The sequence below is a fragment of the Benincasa hispida genome, chromosome 9 (assembly GCF_009727055.1).
Source record: "Benincasa hispida cultivar B227 chromosome 9, ASM972705v1, whole genome shotgun sequence".
Classification (NCBI taxonomy): domain Eukaryota; kingdom Viridiplantae; phylum Streptophyta; class Magnoliopsida; order Cucurbitales; family Cucurbitaceae; genus Benincasa; species Benincasa hispida.
In genome coordinates, this window is record NC_052357.1 from 25,321,144 (window position 1) to 25,345,010 (window position 23,867).

The following is a 23,867-nucleotide window of genomic DNA, read 5'->3' on the forward strand; positions in this document are numbered from 1 at the left end:
CGCCATCTCATTGAAGTTGCTCATTCCTTGATGATTCCAGCATCTCTCCCTTCGTACCTGTGGGGAGATGCGGTTCTTACCGCAGTCTATCTCATTAATAGGATGCCTTCATGAGTTCTAAAGTTTCAAACACCTCTTGAGTGCTTCAAAGAGTCTTGTCAGTCTACCCATGTTATTCCTGAGGTTCCTCTTCATGTGTTTGGGTGTAAAGCTTTTGTTCATACTCATGGTCCACACCGAACTAATTTTGCCCCACGAGCTCAAAAGTGTGTGTTTGTCGGGTATCCCCTTCATCAGCGAGGCTATAAATGCTTTCACCCATCTTCTAGAAAATACTTTGTCACGTTCCTTGAAGATAAACCATTCTTTTCCGTTAGTCATCTTCAGGGGGAGACCATGAGTGAAAAGACTAACAGATCCATATACTTTGTACCAATTAGCTTTAATCTTGAGCCTAGTCCTAATATTCCTGAACTTGAGCCTAGTCCTAATATTCTCTTGAACCCAGTCTACCTAGGCTCGAACCTAATTCTGCTCCTGCAATTCCAGTATTTGTCCTTCCTACTAGACAAGTGCCCTGGATAACATACTATAGGAAGAATCTTAGAAAGGAAACTCAGGAAATCCTTGGTGTTCCATCGAAAACTGTCCAAGCATCGGAACCAGCTCAGGTTCAAGATCCTGTTGTTTCAGAGGAGATTCTTGAAGAGAAGTCTGGGAACATAGAAAATGATGAGACGAGCTTAGAGAAGGTTGAAATTTCAGGAGGTAATGAGGTGCTGGAAGATCCTTAAGAAGATATAGAATTGTCTCAGAAGTCTGATACTGAAGAGAGACCGACGAAAACTGACAATTATGATACCACTCTAGATATGCCAATTGCTCTGAGGAAGGGAACCAGGTCATGTACAAAGTACCCTCTGCATAGTTTTCTGACCTATAGTAACTTATCTCCTGGTTTTAAGGCTTTCACTATCCAACTGGATGCTCTAGCAATACCTACCAGTATACATGCGGCCATGGAAGTTCCCGAGTGGAAAGCGGCAGTAATGGAAGAAATGAGAGCTCTCGAGACAAATAAGACTTGGAAGTTAGTAGTTCTCCCTAGAGGTCACAAAACAGTTGGTTGCAAATGGGTGTTCACAGTGAAGTATAAATCTGACGGAACGCTCGAAAGATATAAGGCCAGGTTTGTTGCTAAAGGGTTCACTCAGACATATGGGATTGATTATTCATAAACTTTTTCCCCAGTGGCTAAGTTAAACATGATCCGTGTTCTTCTGTTTGTCGCCGTAAATAAAGATTGGCCCCTACATCAACTAGATGTAAAAAATGCCTTCCTGAATGGTGAGTTAGAAGAGGAAGTTTACATGAGTCCGCCTCCAGGTTTCGAAGCTAAGTTTGGGAATCATGTTTGCAAACTCAGGAAGTCCTTATATAGGTTGAAGCAGTCCCCTAGGGCATGGTTTGATAGGTTCACTGTGTTTGTTAAGTCTCAAGGGTTTGTTCAGGGGCATTCTGATCATACTTTGTTTACCAAAAAATCACCTTTAGGGAAGATTGTTGTGTTGGTGGTGTATGTTGATGACATCATTTTATCAGGAGATGACACGACAGAAATTGCTAAGCTGAAACAGAGGATGGCAGGCGAATTTGAAATCAAGGATCTTGGTAGTTTGAGGTATTTTCTCGGGATGGAAGTGGCAAGATCAAAAGCAGGAATATCTGTATCTCAACAGAAATACACTCTGGACTTGTTGAAGGAAATAGGAATGACTGGATGCAAACCTATTGACACTCCTATTGAGGTCAATGGCAAACTGAAAAGCATTTCGGAAGGAGTTCCTATGAATAAGGAGAGGTATCAACGCTTGGTAGGAAAACTGATTTACTTATCTCATACTAGGCCCGACATCTCCTATGCTGTGAGTGTGGTAAGTCAGTTCATGCAGAATCCATATGAGGAGCACATGGAAGCTGTGACTCGAATTTTGAGATACCTGAAGTCCACCCCTGGGAAGGGCTTAGTGTTAAGAAAATATGACACACGGAGCATCGAGGCGTATACTGACTCAGATTGGGCCGGATCTGTGACTAATAGAAAGTCAACCTCAGGGTACTGTACCTTTGTATGGGGACATTTGGTGACTTGGCAGAGTAAAAAACAGGGTGCAGTGGCCAGAAGTAGTGCTGAGACAGAGTATAGAGCTATGAGTCTGGGAGTGTGTGAAGAAATCTGGTTGTAGAAAGTTGTCTGATCTTCACCAGAGTAGTCTGGATCCCATGAAGCTGTATTGTGATAATAAGGTTGCCATCAATATTGTTAATAATCTAGTGCAACATGATAGAACCAAACATGTAGAAATTGACAGGCACTTTATTAAAGAGAAGTTAAACCGCAGAGTTATCTGTATTCCCTATGTGCCTTCAGTCCAACAGGTTGCAGATGTTCTTACGAAAGGGTTATCGAGATAGACGTTTGAAGCTTGTATTAGCAAGTTGGGTCTTGCCGATATCTACGCCCCAACTTGAGGGGGAGTGTTGAAATATGTTGAATTAGCCTTAAGGGCGTTTTTGTAGTTTACTCTATATTTGCTAAATTAGGGTTTCCCCTCATCCTATTTATATCTGAGGTTGGGGTCTCTTGTATGCATGACATTAAATAATAAAACCTTTTCTATCGTGGTTTTTCTTCCCTGAATTAGGGTTTTTCACGTAAACTCCTTATGTCGTTTCTTTCTTTTCTATTTCAATAAGCTACACCAAAAATGAGGTTCTAAGTAATCGTCAAAACAACAATGAATGAAGAAAACAATAAATAACCAGATAGCATTGTAGGCTAAATCAAATCTATTAACTTTTTACAGACATAAGCAGCAAAAACAAATGTACTCGTTTAAAATAAAGTACTGAGGCATGATCAAAGAATATACCAGCTAAAAGAAGATTTTAGCCACAATTGAAAGGGCCTGTCTCGTTCAATTAGAGGGAATGGCCATGGCATGTGTAGGTTCGTAGTGAGAAGCCTTTAAGTTTCGTGATAAACCGTGCTCCAATTTGCTTAGCCATGTTATCAACAACCTCATCAATTTATATACCTACCTCTGCAAAGTGCAAATAAAAAAATCCAAAAGCTAAACATTTTTTTCTTTAATGAAAAGCTACATTTCCAATGAGAACAAATGAAAGAAATACAAGGGAAATTAAAACAAAAAACCCACCCCATGAGGAGCCCAATTACCTAAAATGGAGTTCCATTCAAACAAAATAAGACATAAAAGGGTAATTAAAAAAAGCTTTACACACAGATACCCAAAGAGAGGTATGATATCTAAAAAGAGAGCACACCGTCACATGGAAACTACTAATTAACGTTGTGAGCAAAAGCCTAAACTGCAGAGGTTGAGTCGGTACCTGACGGCAATTATGCCACAGTGAACGTTCATCAACCTGCACCCTCCTGGTACTGAAAGCTCAAGTCCATCAGATATTGTAGAAAAGGCCATTTCTCATCCCAATTAGACATGCTTCATTGTACTTTTTCTGCATATCAATTATGTCAAGTTGCCATACAAAAAGTTAATGATATTTTGCAATCTTCTCTCCAGTAGCCCTATCAAGTAGGTTATTTTGTTGGCTGCGCAATTTCACATTAAGCAAATATCTCTGTAAATTCCATCCTTGTTATGACGGTGCAGATCTTCAAGCACCAAATGAAGAACCGAGGACAAAGTAACCTCTAACTATTGCTCAGTAGCAGATTTGTCTGTCACAAAAGTGAAAGAGTTGAGAGCAAACATTTTCACCAAAAGCACAAAGAGAGGAGAGAATGAAACTCTAGAAAGCAGTTGTTTCAATAAAAAAGAAGAAGAGAATGAAACTCTAGAAAACTCTAAATGCTTCTATGATTAAACAGAGAAAATATCAACTTTATTTAGCTTACAATTGAAAGCATGAAACTCTATTGTTCTGTGCCACTCCAACTTAAATGTCCAGAGAGAGGTTAGTACCCCCCCCCCCCCAAAAAAAAAAAAAAAAAAAAAAAGTTACAGAGTTTGGTGATTTTCAATGTCATCCAATGGATATAAAAATAGATGGTTTCTAACTGTTCTTTTGGAAAATCATGCAGTTAAAAGTTCAAGGGGAACTAATTCATTGCATAAAACAAATTAAACTAATCTGACCCAGTTACCATGCATGTCAATTTGATTGATCATTATTATTCACATTTAATTATACTTATTTTATTAGTATCATTAACAATATCAAGTACAAAACTACACCTTTGAATTTAAGACTTGTTACAGTCCAGATATCATTAACTTAATGAGTAGAGTAGAATAAAATAACGAGTGGGGAAATGCTTACTTGATCCTGTACATATTAAAATGTTTACTTGATCAGAAAATTTAAGAAAAGCATAAATTTACATTGTTGCACTTCAATTTAGCTTGAACTATTTGAAAATTAAACTTCAGAAATATCAATTCATCGTTTAAATAGTTGCATATGTTGAGGGTGGATTTTGTAATCAAGGGTAAAATGGACAACAAACAGCAAAAGAAGAGGATTCAAACGAAACCAAGAGAAAAGTAGGCTTGGTCGGCCTTGGTACCGAGGCCGATGCCATCAACAACGGCCCCAAGCCAGTTCGGCCCAACATAGGCTCGGCCAGGAAGGGATGAAACCCTAAAGCACTGGATAAGGATGCGGGATGGTTGGCCTCGGCCCAAAAGGATTTCCCAAACAGATAGCCCAATTAAAAGCCCTAAATGGATAAGGAATAGGGAGAAGGTCAAAACCTATAAAAAAAACCGAGCAGAGCACAAACGAAGTAAGTTCGCCAACTAAGATGAAATATTCTCTTCTCCTTCCAACCTTTTGACATAAGCATCGGGGTGGTTGTGACTTAGACCACACTAGTGTCAAGTTTTCTATTTGCTTGCAGGCAAGCTATCTTCCCCCAAAATACAAATTTATGGTTGTTGCCCTGTAAAGATCAGGTACATTCGCTTGGTCAAAAATTGGCATCAACAACATATAATTTCTACTCAATCAAATCATTTCACCCTTGAATCCATGGGGCAACAAATCATTTCATGCATAATGATATTGAATTGTCTTGAGCCGATAAAAGAATGATTCGCTAGCTTGACCCCTAGAAATCCCAATGCTTCTACTATCCATGTCGAAAAAAATCGAAAGTAGTACCTAAAGGATATCATAGTCAAGTTTGAACCCTAAACGTGTTTCCCTATAGTGACCTGGCATCCAATGTGGAATTTTAGTTTCAGCTATCATTAACTTACCGTACATCAAGTGACAATTATAAGCAATTATTTATTTATTGATCCATTAGACTGTGGATGAGGAATCAAATGCAATGGGAGAGCGAAAAATGTGTTCATATAAAAACATACTTGGATAGACATTACCCTTAAAAGAACCAAGTTTCTCCGGTCCAGATATTGTGATGGCTTGAACAAGTTTCCTCGGTATCAAAACAAGAAACCGACTCAACAATAAAGTTCATAGGGAAGCCACATCACCAAAAATCATTACATGAGCAAGCGCCACTCTTAAAATGGTGGAATCTATGAACATCACGAACAACTATTTCTCGATTGGTGATACTTGATATATGTTTCATGACATCATGGCAATCTCCACAAATACGTAAGTTTTTTAAAATACGAATTTTCTTAGTTGTGTTCGTACTTATGAGTGCAAAAGCAAGAGCCAATCTTTCACTGTGAAATCGAAGGTTTTCATTTTTTTCTGTTTCTCCAACATTATGAAGCACATATTCAGTTTTGGGCACATATCCTATGGAGGTCAGTTCTCTATCAAGCTCCTCTAGCTTTAGATGTATTTCCTGAATTCGTGGATGTGAACAATCATGAGACACAAATGTGTGAGCTTGACCATTAGTCTCGACCCAACTACACCCTGGCTCCTTTTTAACTCCTTTACTAGACATCAAAGTCCGAACTCTTTTGACATCATCCCACCTTCCTTTGGCTGCAAAAATATTTGAGAGTAATATATAATTTGTCTCCTTCTCTGGTTGAAGCTCAAAGAGTTTGTTCGCAGCTTTCTCACCCAATGTCAAATTACCGTGCATTTTGCTAGCTCCAAGGACAGTTTCCCAAATAAGTGCATGTTGTGATAGTTGCATTTTTTGAATGAAATCTTCAAGCTCATCAAATTTTCCCACCCGGCCTAGAATATCAACCATACAAGCACAATGATCTACGGTAGGAGAAATACGAAAATCTCTACACATAGAGTTGAATTGTTTTTTCCCCTCTTCAACTAATCCTTGGTGACTGCATGCGGAAAGAATGCCTATGAAGGTGACCTCATCGGGCAATATGCCTTCATCCAACATCATCTTAAAGGCCCTGAGAGCTTTGTTGCCTTGCCCATTCTGTGCATATCCACATATAATGGTGTTCCATGCAATTGTATCTCGCCTAACCAAAGCTTCAAATAACGTTTCAGCTTCTTCAATACAACCACATTTTGAGTACATGTCAACAAGGGCACTGCCAACAAACATATCACTTATGTGTCCACTCTTAAAAACCATAGAATGAAGTTGTTGTCCACCTTCTAGAGAAGCCAAAGAAGAGCAACCACTCAAACAGCCACCGAGCGTGAACTCGTTTGGCTTTATACCTTCTTGTTGCATTTGTTTGAAATAATTAAGAGCCTTTTCTCCCTGGTTTATTTGTGCATAATTAGTAATGATAACCGTCCATGTAAAAAGATCCCTAGCACTTAACCTGTTGAAAGCTACATCAGCATCTTCCAAGTGCATACATTTGGCATACATGTCAATCAGAGCTGTTTGAACAAAATCATTATCATCCAAATTATTTTTAATTACATGCACATGCGCTTGCCTCCCCAAGTGCACATCAAAAAGACAAGAACATGATCTTAAAATACTAATAAAAGTATACATGTTTGGAATAAAACCTTCCTCTAACATGTGACAAAAGTTAATAAGTAGTTGATCATACATTCCAGAATCATGAAAACCAGATAAATATGTATTCCATGAAACCAAATCTCGGTCAACCATTGATTCAAACAACCTGGCACCTTCATGCACACATCCATTTTTCATGTACATTGTGACCAATGCATTGCTGACTGAAACATCGGTTTCAAATCCATATTTCCAAACACAAGCGTGGATGCTTTGGCCATATTGGAAGTCTCCCATATTTGTAGCAGCACTTATAAGGCTGCAAATAGTATACTGATTTGGTCTGCTGCCACTCGATCTCATTAAGTGAAATAACTTAACTGATTCCTCACTTTGTCCTTGCTGATCAAGGCATGTAATCATGGCACTCCAAACCACTATATCAGGCTTTTTAATCATCTTAAATACTTCTAATGCATCAATTGCAATCCCACATTTTGAGTACATATCTACCAAACCACAACCTAAGAATTCATCGCCTTCATACCCACATTTGATAATCAAGGAATGGATTGCCTGCCCTTGTCTTAAACTTTTGGAGTTTGCACAACCCTTGAGAACGGTAGTTAAAGTGAACTTGCTGACCTTCACATCTAATTCCATCATACAACAAAATAATTTCAAGACTCCTATCCCATCACCCCGTTGAGCGTAACCATTTAGTAGCACATTCCATGTCACATCATTTTGCTCAGGCATACCAATAAACATTTTAGATGCAACTTCAATCTCTCCACATTTAGCATAAAGGTCAACAAGTGCAGATCCAACAAACAAATCTAGTAATAAACCAAGTTTAAAAGCTTGGGCATGCATCTGCTTTCCAAGATCTAAGGCCATGCACAAAGAACATGCTTTTAATCCAGTAGCAAGAGTGAACTCATTGGGCATGATTCCTTCATTTTGCATCTCCTGATATAAATAAATACTATCATTAGCAAATCCTTCTGCTATGAGACCTTGAATTAATGCCGTCCAAGAAACAACATCACGATCAGGCATTTTAGCAAGCACTAATCGAGCATATGCAGAGTACCTGCACTTTGCATATACATTCACCAACGAAACCCACAAATGGGAATCTGGATTAATAACATCCTTCACAATAAGCCCATGAATGGCTTTTGCAACACCCAAAGACCGTTTTGATGCACATTCATGCAATATCCTTGAATAATATTTCAACTTCTCCTTGCTACTCCAGCATACTCGATTTTCCATTCCATCTTCAGTGTTTTGGTGTTCAAATTTACATCTATATGAGAAATTATGAACTGTATTCTTAAATTCATGACCAAATTGACCTTTTGACATTGAAATTCCAATAGAGTCGGAAGAATACCTGGGATCTAGTAGTATTTTGAAACTACTCCGTTGAATGGAAGTGAACAAAGATCTAGTAGTATTTTGAAACTTGTTGGGGAATTGAGGCGAACTGTGTAACCAACTTGATATCAACAGATTTTGAAACCCAAGAGGTGAACCATGAATTCTCATAGCAATGAAGTTCCGTTCCATCAATTCAAAAAAAAAAAAAAAAGAATTCCTCCTACAACAAAACCAAAATCAGAAAACATCCATTTAAAGAGGAACAATATCAATACTTTTAAGCTCAAGTATAGAAAAAACAATGACTTGTGTTCAACTAATAGTGTTTTAGGGTTCTATCAAAAAGAACACCTTCTACTAGTACCAATGTAATTGTACAAAATCCATGTTAGAAACTATGCATGATTGTGTGTATCAAATACGGTGGATGACAGAGCAGATCAAAGCTATTCGAAGTGGGTAGAAAGAAAAACCATCATCCTTCAAAGACCCAAATCAGAGATACTCTCGAGGGAACAGTAAATGCTTCTCAATATCAGATTGCTTAGACCCAAAAATTCAAAATTGAAATGTAATGATGTTTCTAATTTCTAAAATTTTTTTTGATAGATACCTCATACATAACAAGGAACATACTATATCAATGCTAAAATAGACAGCAAGCAAAACAAACATTTTTGCCACATCAATAACCTGTCCTGAATCCCCAATCATTCATTTAAATTGTAAAATGAAAAAACAAAAAAGGGTAAAGAACACTTTATTGTAAGGTGAGAGGCAGTTCATTAATGGAAACAGAACACATTCACATAGTTGCGATACTTTTCATGGTAATAGGAAGTTTTCGATTATTTTAAACAGTCTCCAGGGAAGAGGTAGAAGAATACCTCCTTTGTTATGACTCCAAAAATCCAATAATGGGGAGTGACATCAAAAGCAGGATTGTCCAAAACAGAGAAACAAGGTGCGGCTACTTCCTCCCCAATACCTCCACGGGAGTTCAAAAACTCTTTGGGAGACTTTACCTCTGAAATGAAGAAAAGGGAAAGTTGTAAATGGTGAAATAAGTGAGAAATTTTGGAAATTTTAACCAAATAAATGAAAGGGGGAGACAGACTGAAACTAGAAATTGGGAGAACCAATGAAGCAGAAATGGACGAAATGAAAAAAGCTCAAAACTTTAAGCTTACAAGAGCGAGGAGGAGTTTAGCAGAAAAGGATGAGTGATGAAATAAGATGATGAATGCTTGAGAAGTGGTATTATCTATTATGCATATGAAGCAAAGCTTTAATGGAGGAAGAGAGGGAAATGAATACGGACTACAGATGGAGGACTGAAATGAAGCTCTGAATATACTATTTTGCAAAATAGTAGTGATGACAATATTACAATATATATGGGCACTCTTCAATATTTGTGTTTTACATAAAAAGTCTTCTCGACTTATTATCCTTTTTTTTCCAAATATATATATATATATACACATATATACGAAAATTGGATATTTATTATTTCTTTTCTAGCAAAAACTACGGAAGGTAGGATTGAATTTCTGACTCTAAGAATGGAGCACATGGCATATATATTTGATTAAGATTTTTTTTTTCTTTTGTTGAGTTCTTCTATCTTCTGATGAAGATATAATTTATAATTTAGATTGTTTCTTGTTATGATCTTTTATTACTATTATCATCTAGAATTTGAAAAACAAAAAATTAGTTAAGTTTTTTTTTCTTTAAAATTAAGTTAATAAATGATGGAATTCACTTTGCTTTTCCGCTAAACTAGCCTGTAAAATGATTTCAAAATTTTAAATTGAAGTTAAAAGTTGATGACAAAAATATATATATATTTTAAAAAATATTCAAGATTGAATATTAGTTTCTAAAAAGTAAATTTTGATGTTCTTTAATTAGCTTAATTAAGGTTAGTCCAAAAGCTAACACAATATTTTTTAAACTAAAAGACAAAAACAGAAAACCGAACTATTTCTCCAAACAGAGCCAAACCGGCCGGTTCGGTTTCGGTTAAAACCAAATTAAATTCTCACCGGGACGTAGGAGCGAGAGAGATCAACGGATAAGGCAACGGAAGTGGTGGTCGGCGGCCGGCGATATCTCTTTTGCCGCCGGATTGTAATATAGGAACGAAGGCTATCCGCCGAAATAAAACTGACAAAGATTGGGAAGAGAGGGCGGCGGTCAAGGGCGGCTTGGAGAGAAACTTTCGTTGCCCAACTAATTAAGTGGGCTTGTTTAACCCATTAACAGGCGAATTTGGGCTCAATGGCCCAAATATAATTAATAACTGGGCTTTCTTAAACTAGCTACTCCTGGCCCACTATATTCAAAATTAGTTTCACGTTAAAAAAAACTCGACGATCCGAAAAACCCGATCAACCCAATCCAATCCAGAACTAGGTTGGGTTATAAATTCATTTGAGTTAGGTTAAATTCAAATAAATGAAATTTTATGGATTTAGTTGATTCATAGATTCACAAAAAATATACTGAACTTATTATTAACATGAAAAAGCATGTTTTTTTTTAAAAAAAAAAATCAATACAATTATATATACAAATATTTATATAATTTTCCAAAATTTCATGTTTTTTAGGTTATTTATTATCCACCATAAAATATTTTTCTAAAACTATGAGAATAAAATTTTCATAATATAACTAAAATTGATTAGCGAAAATAGTTTAACAAATTATTTTACATATTAAAATGTTAATTTATTTTTAAAAAATATTTAAATAATTATTCAAATAACCTGAACCAATCCAATTAAAATATTTTTATGGTTGGGTTGAGTTCATTATTAATAAGGGTTATTTGGATAAAAAAAATTTACAATTCAACTATTGGATTGAGTCTAAAAGGTACTCTAACCCAGCCTAATCCACGAGCACACCTATATTTATCTCACCTATAATATTTTCGAGGGGAAATGATTATTTTTAAATTGACGGTTCTAAATGAGGTAAAAGGATTTTTTTTTCTCTAGATAAATGACCATTTATTAAATTTAGAGAGATTCTAAAATGTTGTGAATTTGAAGAGCACAATGGGAACACAGATGATAATAAAATATAATATAATATTGAAATAAATAAAACACAATATATAAATAAATGAAATAAAATAACAAAATAAGAAATGGGAAAATTCTCAAATTTATCCATTTTCTCCAATTTGTATGGAATTTGCTCAATGTGTGTGTTTTTAAGATCCACCAAATGTCTAAAGCGGCAAGTAGGATGTGGACTTACATGAGACCAAGCATGAATAGTTACAAGGCACATGGACAACACGAATGGTGACACTAAGCAATTGACATCTATTTATTATTATAATATTCACAATACTTCCCCTTAGATGCTCATATATTTATGAAATTTGTCTCGTTAAAACCTTACTAGAAAAGACCCAATGAGAAAAAAACCTTAGTGAAGGAAAAAAAAGTACATACTTTATATAACATATACTCATAAAAGAATACAATATATTTACTCCCCCCTTGAAAACATCATTTGAGTTCTCTAAGTCGTCGCATTCCAATGTTATGCACCAATTTTTCAAAAGTCGCAGTTGGTAATGTCTAGGGATGTCCATTTACCCTGCGGGGTCGGGGCCCACGGGAAATCCCCGATTAGACGACGAATGGGGAGGGAGCGGGGATAATTTTTTCCCCGTTGACTAAACGGTGATGGGGACGGAGATTATATTCTCCATCCCCGTCCCCTCCCCGGTCTCGATGAATATATTATATAATAATAATAATATTATTATCATCATCATCATCATCATCATCATCATCATCATCATCATCATCATCTATATACTTTTTACAAAAATTGTGGTATAAAAAGTTAATTATTTTCTAATTTTCATTTCAATCTTTTCATACTTTAATACATTTATAAATTGTTTTAACATTTAAGATTTTCTACCTTAAGCCATAAATGTTGTAGTATTTAAATGAAAGCTTGACTATGATATTGTAATATTCAAATTTTAACTTTTAGAAATTATAGGATTAAATTATATTTTTACACATATAAGTATTATTTTTATAATGAATTTATATACTATTTTCTTTGAATGAAAAATTTATTGGAAATAACTTATTTAATATATATAATTTTATTTGCTTGAGAATAAACAAAAATTCTAAAAATAAATATATTAAAAAAACAATTGGGGAAATTTTTCCTGTAGGGAGTCCTCACTCTTATCCCTGTGGGAAATTTCGCGGAGACGGGGAATGAAATAGGGGAGCGGGGATGGGAATGGGGAAGCCTTCTCCGTCCCCGCCTCGTCCCATGGACATCTCTAGTAATGCCTTTGTAAATAAGTCTGTAAGATTATCCTTCGAACAAATTTGTTGTACAATGATGTCGCTATTTTCTTCGATAACATAAATGTAGAAAAGCTTAATGAAATATGTTTTGTTCTATCTCCATTATTATATCATCCTTTGATTTGGGCTATGCAAGTTGTTTTATTTTCATATAATATTATTGGAAAATTTTTATTAGAAAACAAGCCACATGTTTCACGAATGTGCTAAGTCATTTACCTTAGCCATTCACATTCTCGACTAGCCTCATAAATGATGGAACATGAGACAAACGTAGCGAAAAAAGGACCTAATTACACTCTAATTGCTTTTAATTTAAAGGAAAATAGTATTCAAAAAGTAGGAAAAACAGTAATTAAAAATTACCTTTGAAGCTCCCAAAAACCGATTTTCCTCGCTGCATCTCAACCCGAATTCTTCCAGACCACCACTAGAGTTGACCTACTATCTTCTGGACTCAGAACCGAATTGTGGGACCCGGTGGATGAAGAAACCGAGAGAGAGAAAGAGATGGAAAAAGAAAATGGAATTTGGGTAGGTTTGGGTTTTTTTCCAGCCCAGTTTTGAAAACAAAATTTGCAAAATGTCAAAAAACCTTTTTCATCCAAATTGAAAGCCCAATTTATAGAAAAAACCATGCAACAATTGCATGAAATAAATTCATAAAAACCCAACACCTATAATCCACTATCTTAGTACTTAATGTCTCCACTATAAGCCAACACCTAGCCCACTATTTTGTTAGTAGAATTATCCAACAAAAGTTTGGATTTTCCTATTAACTTTAGTCAAAGGGTAAAATAGTCATTTGGTCAAAGTCAAACTTTGACCAAAAAGTCAACATTTTGACTTTTATGATTTTTTTTTTCCGTGTTGGCTAATTTTGACCTTCCGAGCATGAATCTGCATTCATTTTCTTGAAATTCAAATCACATATGAATATAAGGTCGGTCAAAGTTTGACTTTTCAAAGTCAAAAGTCAAATCTTTGACTTTTTACATCTTTGACCATTTCCATTATTTTCGAGCTTCCGAATATGAATGTATTCATATTCTTGATATTTAAATCACATTTAAATATTAAAACTATATCTCTAAATTGAAAATCCGACCACTATATCACATATACTTGTTGGTTTCTCTCTCTTCACCTAATTCGAATAATTCGAATTATTCTATCATATTGTTTTAAGTTTATTCCATATGAGCTAGTAGGGGAACCTAATGGACCTATAGATCGTGGACTCCAATGATCCGAGATTAGCTAGCTAAACTCTTTAGACGGAGCTAATAAACATTCATTAACTAACGGGTCATTCCATTATAGTCCCGTAGTTGCATTCCCCCCACTATAGATATATTTGTGTCAATTTGATATAACCATAATTAGTAAGCTAATCCTTCATAGGTTGTTCGTAATCTCGGCTGGGTCATAAAATCCGTTTTACCCCTAATACTACATCTTGTTCCTTAAGTTCCACTGATCCTCTAATGAATAATTGGTTTAAGGTCCAACCTATAAACTGAACCCCTCTTGGGCCAAAGAGAGGGTGGGCCCCTTGTTCAAGATCTGGATTCATTACTAAAGGGAACAACCTATCTATTATCCTATAACGGGTAGGAGTGAATTCCATCTTGCACCCTATGTTCCCAACTATCCACCTGATTTTACCCCTGAAATGGGAGGCTTATTAGGCCAGCGATGATGAGCTGCCTCACCTATGCAGATCTAAGGATAATTTCGAGTGAACAGGAGTTCATAGTTAGCTCAGGATTAAGATTAAGTTACCTAGGTCATCAATTAACGAAATAGTCAGTTTTATACATCAAACGACATTTAAAACATAAAAAGTGACTATTTCATGGTTCAGTCTTATGCAAACTCATTGCATAGGATAACCCCACTCACATATCTCTATATGAACAATTCATGATCACATTGTTTGTACTAACTACAAAATGTGCCGCATCCATAGTGTCCCTAGAATAAAGGTCCAACCTTATTCATGTACTATAGACCATTTTGGCTATATATTTGAACTTGATCCACATTTATGTCACTACATAAAGTTCAAACTACATTAAATAGCCTCAGGACCTTAGTTTATTAGATTCAAGATTACAATTTCAATAACAACTTTATCAAAAAACAAAACAAAATATGTTTATTAATTTACAAACTACGAGTTTTAGGACGTAAAATTCAACAATGAATTGCAAGAATTTCAACATGATTTGAGGAAGTGGTTGTTATGATTTGTTTCACCGATCGCCATGATATAGTAGTTCCTCCACATGTGAACAAATAACCTATTTAAGATCCAGCTTTGTGTGGATCAGATAAATATCCAAAATCTGCATAACTAACTAGATCAAAATTTGATTTATTTGAATAAAACAAACTCATATCGATTGTTCCTCATAAATAATGGAGTATATGCTTAATTCCATTCCAATGTCTTTTTGTTGAAAAAGAACTATAACTTACTAATAAATTTATTGAAAATACAATATCTTGTATTGTATTATTAGCAAGATATATAAGTGCACCAATTGCACTAAGATATGATACTTCAAAACCAAGAAGTTCTTCATTATCTTTTCAAGGTCGAAATATACTTCTTTATATCCAATGAACGAATTTCTATTGGAATATTTAATGGATGTGCTTTGTCCATATAAAATATTTTCAAAATTTTTCCTGTATAAGTTGATTGATGAATAAATATTCCATATGCTAAATGCTCAATTTGCAAACTAAGGCTTCCTTGATCTTTCATCTCAAATTCTTTCTTAAGATATTCTATTGCCTTTGAAAGTTTTTCAGGAGTTCCAATTATATTCAAGTCATCAATATATATAGTTATAATAGCAAAATTCTGATTGTGATTTCTTTATAAAAACACACGGACATATTAGATTATTTTGATATCTTTCTTTTAATAAATATCTACTCAGGCGATTGTACCACATTCGTCCTGACTGTTTTAATTCATATAGTGATCTTTGTAACTTTATTGAATACCATTTCTGGGAATTTGATGTATATGTTTCAGATATCTTAAATCCTTCTAGGATTCTCATATAAATATCATTATCAAAAGATCCATATAAATATGCTGTGACTACATCCATAAGATGGACATCCAGACTTTTATACACAATCAAGCCAATTAAATATCTTAATATAATTGCATCCACCACCGGAGAATACGTCTCCTCAAAATCAATACCAGGTCATTGTGAAAACCTTGTGCAAGTAGTCTTGGTTTATATCTTGTGGCCTCATTATTTTCATTTATTTTCCTCACAAATATCCATTTGTATCCTACAGGTTTAACACCTTATGGTGTTCAGACTATTGATAAAAAAAAACTTGATGTTTTGAAAGTGAGTTTAACTCTGCCTCGATTGCTTCTTTTTACTGAAGCCAATATTTTCTATGTCAACATTCTTCAACAGATTTTGGTTTAGGATCCTCGTTTTCAGACATAATATCAAAGGTAATATAATACGCAAAAATGTTATCAATAATTACATTAAGTACGATTCCATCTTTTTCCTGACATGACATAGTTTATTGAAATCTCATTATTATCTTTAGATATTTCACCTTTCTCACTAGTTATGTCGAGGATTTTTTCATGAGTATTTACATCCTCAACCAAGTCTTTTTCACTATTAATTATTTTTCATTTTCGAGGATCTTTATCTTTGGAACCCACTAGTTTACCACGCTTATGACGTGTTACAGACTCATTAGTGATAACTTGTTGTGTCGAGATATCAATTTTTTATGGAATATTTACAACTGGTATATGTGACTTAGTTACTTTATTTGCATTCATAAATTCATCTGGTAATTGATTTGTTATATTTTACAAATGAATTATTTTTTGAACTTCAAGTTCACAATGATCTATACAGGGATATGAGACAATAACGATGCATTCCACGTAATTTCTTTCTCCAATTTCTTAATTTATCTCCCTAATATTGGAAAATTTGTCTCATTAAAACGACAATTAGCAAATCGCACAGTAAATACATCGCCCATCAGGACTACAAGATATTTAATAATTAATGGGGAATCATATCCAACATATATTCATAATCTCCTTTGAGGATTCATCTTAGTGCTTTGTGGTGGAGTAGTTGGAACATATACTTCACACCAAAAAATTCTTAGATGGGAAATATTTGGCTCATGATCATAAGCTAACTGTAATGGTGAGTACTTATGATAAGCTATTGGCTTAATGCATACAAGTGCCGCTGCATTCAAAATAACATGTCCCCATATGGATGAAGAAAGCTTAGCTCTCATAAGTAATGGTCTTGCAATTAATTGCAAACGTTTTATAAATGATTCTACTAAATCATTTTGTGTATGAACATGAGCTACAAGATGTTCAATACTTATCCCAATTGATATACAATAATTATGAAAAGCTTGGAGGATGTAATTTCACCAGCATCATCAAGACGAATGGACTTAATTGTGTAATCAAGAAATAGCACACACGTGACCATCTATTGGATGCATCTATTAATACCATAAAATATCTAAATGGTCCACTTGTGGGTTAATAGGACCACATTTTTCACCATGAATTCGTTTTAAAAATGCAGGGAATATAATCCATAAGATAAAGTAGGCAACTATTTCAATATACGTTTTTCATTTGAGACAGTGGATATGATATATAGATATTCCACATTATTCTTATTATCATTCTCAATATGATAACCATTGCAATGTATATCTTTAAAACCTAGAAGATTTCTCTTTGATTGACTAGAGAACAATGCATTGTCAATTGTAAATTTTGTTCATCTAGACAAAATAATATTTATTTTTCCAAAACCTTCGATCAAGTTTGCAGAACCTGATATTGTATTTACTTTTACTTCAAGTATTGTCAGTTTGGAAAAATATTTTTTTACTTATAAGTATTGTATGTATAGTTACACTGTCTGTCAAACATAGATATTCTTTGCTCATTTTTTAAACACCTAACATTTGAAAATGATCCATGTTTCTTTAGGACCTACCTTGGGAAAACGACAGAAGCTCGTGCTGATAACGTGTTGTGAATTTGAGAAGCACAACGAGAACACAGATGATAATAAAATATAATATAATATTAAAGTAAGTAAAACATAATATATAAATAAATAAAATAAAACAAAATAAGAAAATAAGAAAAGAGAAAATTCTCTAATTTGTATGGAATTTGATCAATGTGCGCGTGCTTTTAAGATCCACCAAACGCTACTATTTATAGACAAAGTGGCAAGTGGGATGTGGACACCAAACATGAATAATTACAAGGCACATTGACAACATGAAAAATGACATGACTTTTGGGATATTAAGCAATGAACATCTATTTATTATTATAATATTCATAATATATAAGAAATTTTCATAACAACAGTAAACAAGGAATATTTTAAATCAAATACTTAATTTTAAATTTATAAAAATAGTTAATCGGAAATCAGGCAAAAGAATCAAGAAATTTTGAGTCTAAAATAGACTATATATTCATAGCAAGATCTGAATTAAAATTTTAAAATTAAACCAGATATATGAAAAATTGAGTTATGAAATAAGTTCTAGAAATCAACTTTTGAAAAAAATGATTATTTGAGTGTTTAATGATTAATCATTTTTAAACCGATGTAATTTTTAAAATTATCAAAATGTCCTCAAAAGTCATCTACTTTATTTCTACTATGTTATCGTGTCTATCATTACCCTCCATCGACCACGTCTAGCCACCACTACATGAGGTCAACTTCGGCTTACACCGCTATCTACCATCACTGGCAACTACCACTACCAACTCCGATAGTGACCACCTAAGACAACCAACTCTAAATCATTTAGTTCATGGTATTTTATAGTTGTCATTTATAATATTTTGATATTAATAAAAAATATATATATAACAAATCAAATAAACTTTTATATAAAAGCTTTGACTTAATAAATATATGAGTATTTATTTTTAAACTATTTTTTATCAAAAAGTGTAAAACATTTTCTTTTCCAAATCAATCCAAACAAATCCTAGATGTTGTTATTCGTTATCTATTAACTTTTAAAAATAAGTTAACATAAAATTTGATCTCAACCCTTAACAATTTTCAATATTTATAACTATAGATCTATTCTCTATAATTATTTGGTTTTATAATACCATTTCGATCCATATATTTTTTGACTTATTCAAGTTTAGTATGTATTTTTAAATGTCTAATTTTATTACTTATATTTTTAATAAATTTCTCTATTATTAGTTTTTTTCTAATTTTTTTTCAAAAATTTCTTATTATATACTAATACTTTTACTATAAATTTTAGAAATATATAATCATATTGTATTTTACATCTGAAAATTAATATTATTATTTAAATAATTTAGAGGGACTAAATTAAAATTATTAAAAATATAGTACTAAAATTGAACAAACTCCAAAGTACAACAATTAAAATGATATTCTAACCTCATTTCTAATAACGAAGATATTATTTTATCTTAGAGTGTGCTTCCATTCATGAGGTGTCAAAGTTACAATGATAACAAAATTCTCTTTTCTCATTTTCTCCATTTTCTTTTAGTTTAAATAAAGAACACCCAAATTTTACAATTATTTTCTTTGTATAATGAAATTTGCATTTCTTTTTGTTGATTTTATGAGGGGATATATTTAATTTGTTCGGCAATTTCTCTCTCTCTCTCTCTCTCTTTTTTTATTTACTCTTTTCCATTCAAATTATGAAAAATATAATTTGATTTGATAAATGTTAATACAAGCTAACTTCTATAAACTCCTTTGATGCTTAATAGGCTGTTTAGGACACATAATTGAGATAAGATGTATGAAGCTCATATGTCTATATTTATGATTATTATTTTTGTTTTTATGATTATTATTTTTGTTTTGAAACTTTTTTATTTAATAATTATACCCATCCTTGTTTGAATAAAATATGGATTGCAATTTTTTTCTTTTAATTTTTTAATTTTTTTCTTTCTTTTTTTGAACAATGAACAACAATTAACCCATTACATTTCCTGTAGAAATATGTTTAAATAAAATGAGAAACCAAAGCAAAATTAAAATTTTTGATTTTAGCTAATTTTTCTTCACGAATTTTCATTATCATCTTCTTATTTTTCTTCTACTCCCTATTGTTGCTCTATATTTTTACCATATCATGAATTTTTTTAATTAAATCTCCCCATGATCGTAATAGCCAATGGAATATTACCATATTTCTTCAACAATTTCACTTTCATTACCTCTAAATTTTGAGGATCATCAGAGAATAAATATTTATTTCTCATTAATTTTTGCTGGAAAATGTTTCATGATTTTTTTTTTCAGTTTATGGTTTTTTTTTGTTATATGTTACATACTTTTCGACTACATACATGTTACATACTTTTCGACTACATACATACTTTTCGTCTAAATATTCTTAACACTAATTTAATATATGAATTCAATTAAATAAATAAATAAATAAATAAATAAATAAATATATATATTATATATACAAAATTTACGTATAAATATTGCACTTAATATAGAGAATAATACTTTTTTATAATTAAAACCCTACAACATCATCAGTCTTATAGTAGTTGGAAGTGGTTGTTGAAATTGATTATCGAGGTATTTTTACTAGAGTTCATAGTCGAAGTGGTTGTTGGAGCTTGAAGTTGGTTGCATGAAGGTGTATTGGATTGGTTGTCGAAGTTTGTCATCGGAAGTGGTTTTGAATCCAGAGTTGTCAGGCGAAAGTGGTCGTCAAAGTTGATCGTCGAAGATAATTTTCGCTGGAGATTGTAGTTGAAGGTGATGTCGGAGCTCAAAGTTAGTCGAATGAAGATTGGTATTAGAGTTTGGTGTTGGAGTTTGTTATCGAAGGTGGTTGTCAAAGCCCTGAGTTGGTCGTCGGAGTTGCTCGCTTAAAGGTGATCATCGAAGGTGATTTCATTGGAGTTTGTAGTCGGAGTTGGTGATCAGAGTTTGTTATTGGAGCCAATTGGTCGTCGGAGGCCAGAATTGGTTGTTGGAGTTAGTCGCACAAAGATTGTCAGAGCTTGGAGTTAGTCGCCGGAACTGTCATCGAAAGTGGTTATCAAAACCTGGAGTTAGTCGTCGGGGTTATCATCGGAGGTGGTTGTCGAAGTCCGGAGTTATTTCTTGGAGTGTGACAGTGGACCAATGGGTAGAGCCATTGAAAACATAGGAAGAAGGGAGAGTTGGGGTGAGTTGGGTTGAGTTGGTATAATTCCACCAATATTTAAAGTGGGTGGACTAAACAATGAGTTGATATATTATACCAACTCAACTGAACTCATGTTGGTGAGTCAAATACCCCTAAGTGATAAGTCAAATTAAATTGTGAGTTGGCAAAACTATATGGTAAAGGATTATTAGGTACCTCAACAATTAATATTCATCCATTATATTTATAAGGGCAAGGACAGATAATGATTACTTCTTATCATAATTAAAGTACCTATATAATTGATACGCTACAATATTCTAGAAGCTCAAGGATAATGTTGTTCTTTGACTTGTGTAAGAGTTTTTAGAGGTTAATTGTTGTCATCTCCACATGAACCATAGATTTGTTCGAGGGGATCGTATTAAACTATGCATGTTGGTAAATTAATTAAAGGATATGCCATACTTAAAGGGAGCTCATATTATATGTTATGATATCTTCTTTTCGTCCATGTTATATTAGTCCTTGTATGTTCATTTTGCTATGTTATCTTAAAAACGAACAACTATTCTATTAGATAAATATGTTCATCATTTATCTTGTTTTTAAGTTATTCGTTATTGTTGAGATTTGTACGTGACTCACGAGTCTCGCTCTTTTAAAAATTATGTGTTTTCTTTCGTATGTACTAAATTGTTTAGAACAATTTTGATTATTCGACACACGTTATAGTAGATAGATAACATATAACCATCTTAATATTTAAAATTTTTACTTGCAATAATGACAAAAATTTTAAATGGTTGAATTGAATTTAATAGTGAGAATGTACCAGCATTAAAAGATTGTATACACCTTTGGTAAGTGATCCTTTTTAACATGCTTTTGAATTAAAAAACTATATACATATAAGTGGGAATCAAATTAAAATTTCAATTTCAAATTTATCCTTAGTTTCAAGTTGGGAATAAATCTCAAATATTTTTCCATTCTCCAATCAACTTTCATTCACTTGTCATAAAACAAAAGATACATAACCTATTTTGATCATATAAACAAAAAGCAAAAATACAAACAAAACACTAGACAAGAAAAAATGTCCACAATAAAACAAAACACGAGGGAGAGAAGCACAAAAAGAGGAAAAGCACAAGATAATCAAAATTATATATATCTTCCAAAGAGTGATGAAGTTAATGTAGTTTGACCCAAAACAAATGTAAAAGGAATCAAAATTAAACAATGAAATATGACCAAAAAAAAATAGCATTTTATTTTCACTTCACAATTAGAGATATGCATGGGATTGACTCAAACCAAGTTGTTGATTGTCATAAAATGTAATAGCAAATGCAAAAAGCAACATAAAATGGGTGTATAAGAGATTATTAAGAGAGGCCATCCCTTGAAGATTTAATTGAATGGCACATGACATGTTTGAAATAAGAGAGAGGACTTGGAGCTTTCATTCACATGGCAAACCCACATGTTGTATGAGCTGTTTTGTGTATGTGTGTGAATGAAAACAAATATCGTGGGGTTGGGGGAATTAGGGCAAATCCATTGCAACTTTCAACTTTCAACTAATTTGTTTTTGTTTGTTTGTTTGTTTGTTTTTTTTTTTATTAGGGTCCATAATTTCATCTCTTATGTTCATCATGATTTCGACTCAATACTCGTTTGATTACAAATCTTTAAATTTGATTGGTTTTGATTGTTGATCTAAATCGTATTTAATATGTTCTTATTATGTTGATTGTAAGATAGAATCAAATTTGACCAAAATGAATATAGTTCAATTGGTATACTGTTTGTATCTATCAACCTTGAAGGTAGATTTCGATTTTCTACTCTACATATTGTCAAAAAAAGAAAAAAAAAAGATAGAATCAGATTTAATAGTAATATGGTATGATTATGTCAGTTTCCAATTGGAAAAATGATCATACTACAGATGTTCATGTTCATTTATTGTTACAAACTAACAACAACATTGAAGATTAGTGTGGTGCCAAAAAAAAAAGTAAAGTAACTTTTCTTTTTTTTTTTTTTGTAAGATTTTTCTTTTTAATACGTAAGCAACCTGATGCGATACCCTAAGGTTTGAAAAGTTACGTTGCATAGTGTGTTGTTATTTATCATATTTAGAGAGAGTGTAATCTTTATCTTCAGGAGATTACCTTTACATTTTCACTAGGCCTGTTGTGTAATCTAATACTTTTGTTTCTTATTCAAAATGACATGGAGCTTTAGTTTGAGAGTATATATTCTATCTTTCTTTCTTACTTGGGATTTTTTTTTTTCTTTAAGTTGTGTGGTATGATTGGTTTTTATGTTGTTTTTGTCTTTTAGTTTTTTAGTTTGTAGTTTGTTTAATTTGTGCTTTGACTTCAAATTGTGAAATTCAATTCTTTTTATTGTAATTTTAATACTTTAGTTTAAAATAATAATTAAAAAAAAAAAAAAAACAGATCACTCGATTGGATGCTAAATTGTGAAGGGAATGAGTATAAAAAAATTTAGTAGTATGTGAAATCGTGAATAAAAGGAGTATGTACTACAAGATCATTTTTCATTATAACGTGCGGATATGTTTTTACATATTTCTTTATTTATTGGTAAACAAGGGGCTTTATTATTATTATTATTTATTATTATTATTATGGAAAAAGAGAGTGTTCCTTGAATTTAAAGAGAAAAAGGGGGGTCTTCATGAATGTGAATAATGGTGGAAGACTTTCTTGAATTTTATTGTTGTTTATTATTCAAATGTCAAAATGGATTTCTATTTTTTGAAATTTGAAAATTTGATTGGCTAAGGATTTTGTTATCTAGTTTCAAGTTGTGAAAAAAGTGAAACATATTTATATACTTAGAACTTGCTTAATTTATAATCTACCTTCTTAAGATTTTTATTCCAA

At 32.9% G+C, this 23,867-nt stretch overlaps 1 protein-coding gene across 11 annotated transcripts in view; it reads right to left on the reverse strand.

Moving 5' to 3' along the window:
* The window catches only part of LOC120085899 (pentatricopeptide repeat-containing protein At2g03880, mitochondrial-like), a 15,085-nt gene extending 5,383 nt beyond the window's left edge, over positions 1-9,702 (reverse strand). Inside the window, exons 1-7 of one of the 11 annotated variants that reach the window (XM_039042182.1) lie at positions 9,517-9,702; positions 9,214-9,353; positions 8,340-8,546; positions 5,212-8,252; positions 4,284-4,990; positions 3,415-3,766; positions 2,934-3,104 (exon numbers count right to left, since the gene is read on the reverse strand). In XM_039042182.1, the coding sequence (XP_038898110.1) occupies positions 5,546-8,252; positions 8,340-8,515 (2,883 nt within the window). In that variant the 5' untranslated portion in view covers positions 8,516-8,546; positions 9,214-9,353; positions 9,517-9,702 and the 3' untranslated portion in view covers positions 2,934-3,104; positions 3,415-3,766; positions 4,284-4,990; positions 5,212-5,545. Of the gene's footprint in view, positions 1-2,933; positions 3,105-3,414; positions 3,767-4,283; positions 4,991-5,211; positions 8,547-9,213; positions 9,354-9,516 lie in introns of all 11 variants that reach the window. The other 10 variants (XM_039042178.1, XM_039042177.1, XM_039042172.1 and 7 more) reach the window with 10 other exon arrangements.
* Positions 9,703-23,867: the final 14,165 nt, after the last annotated feature.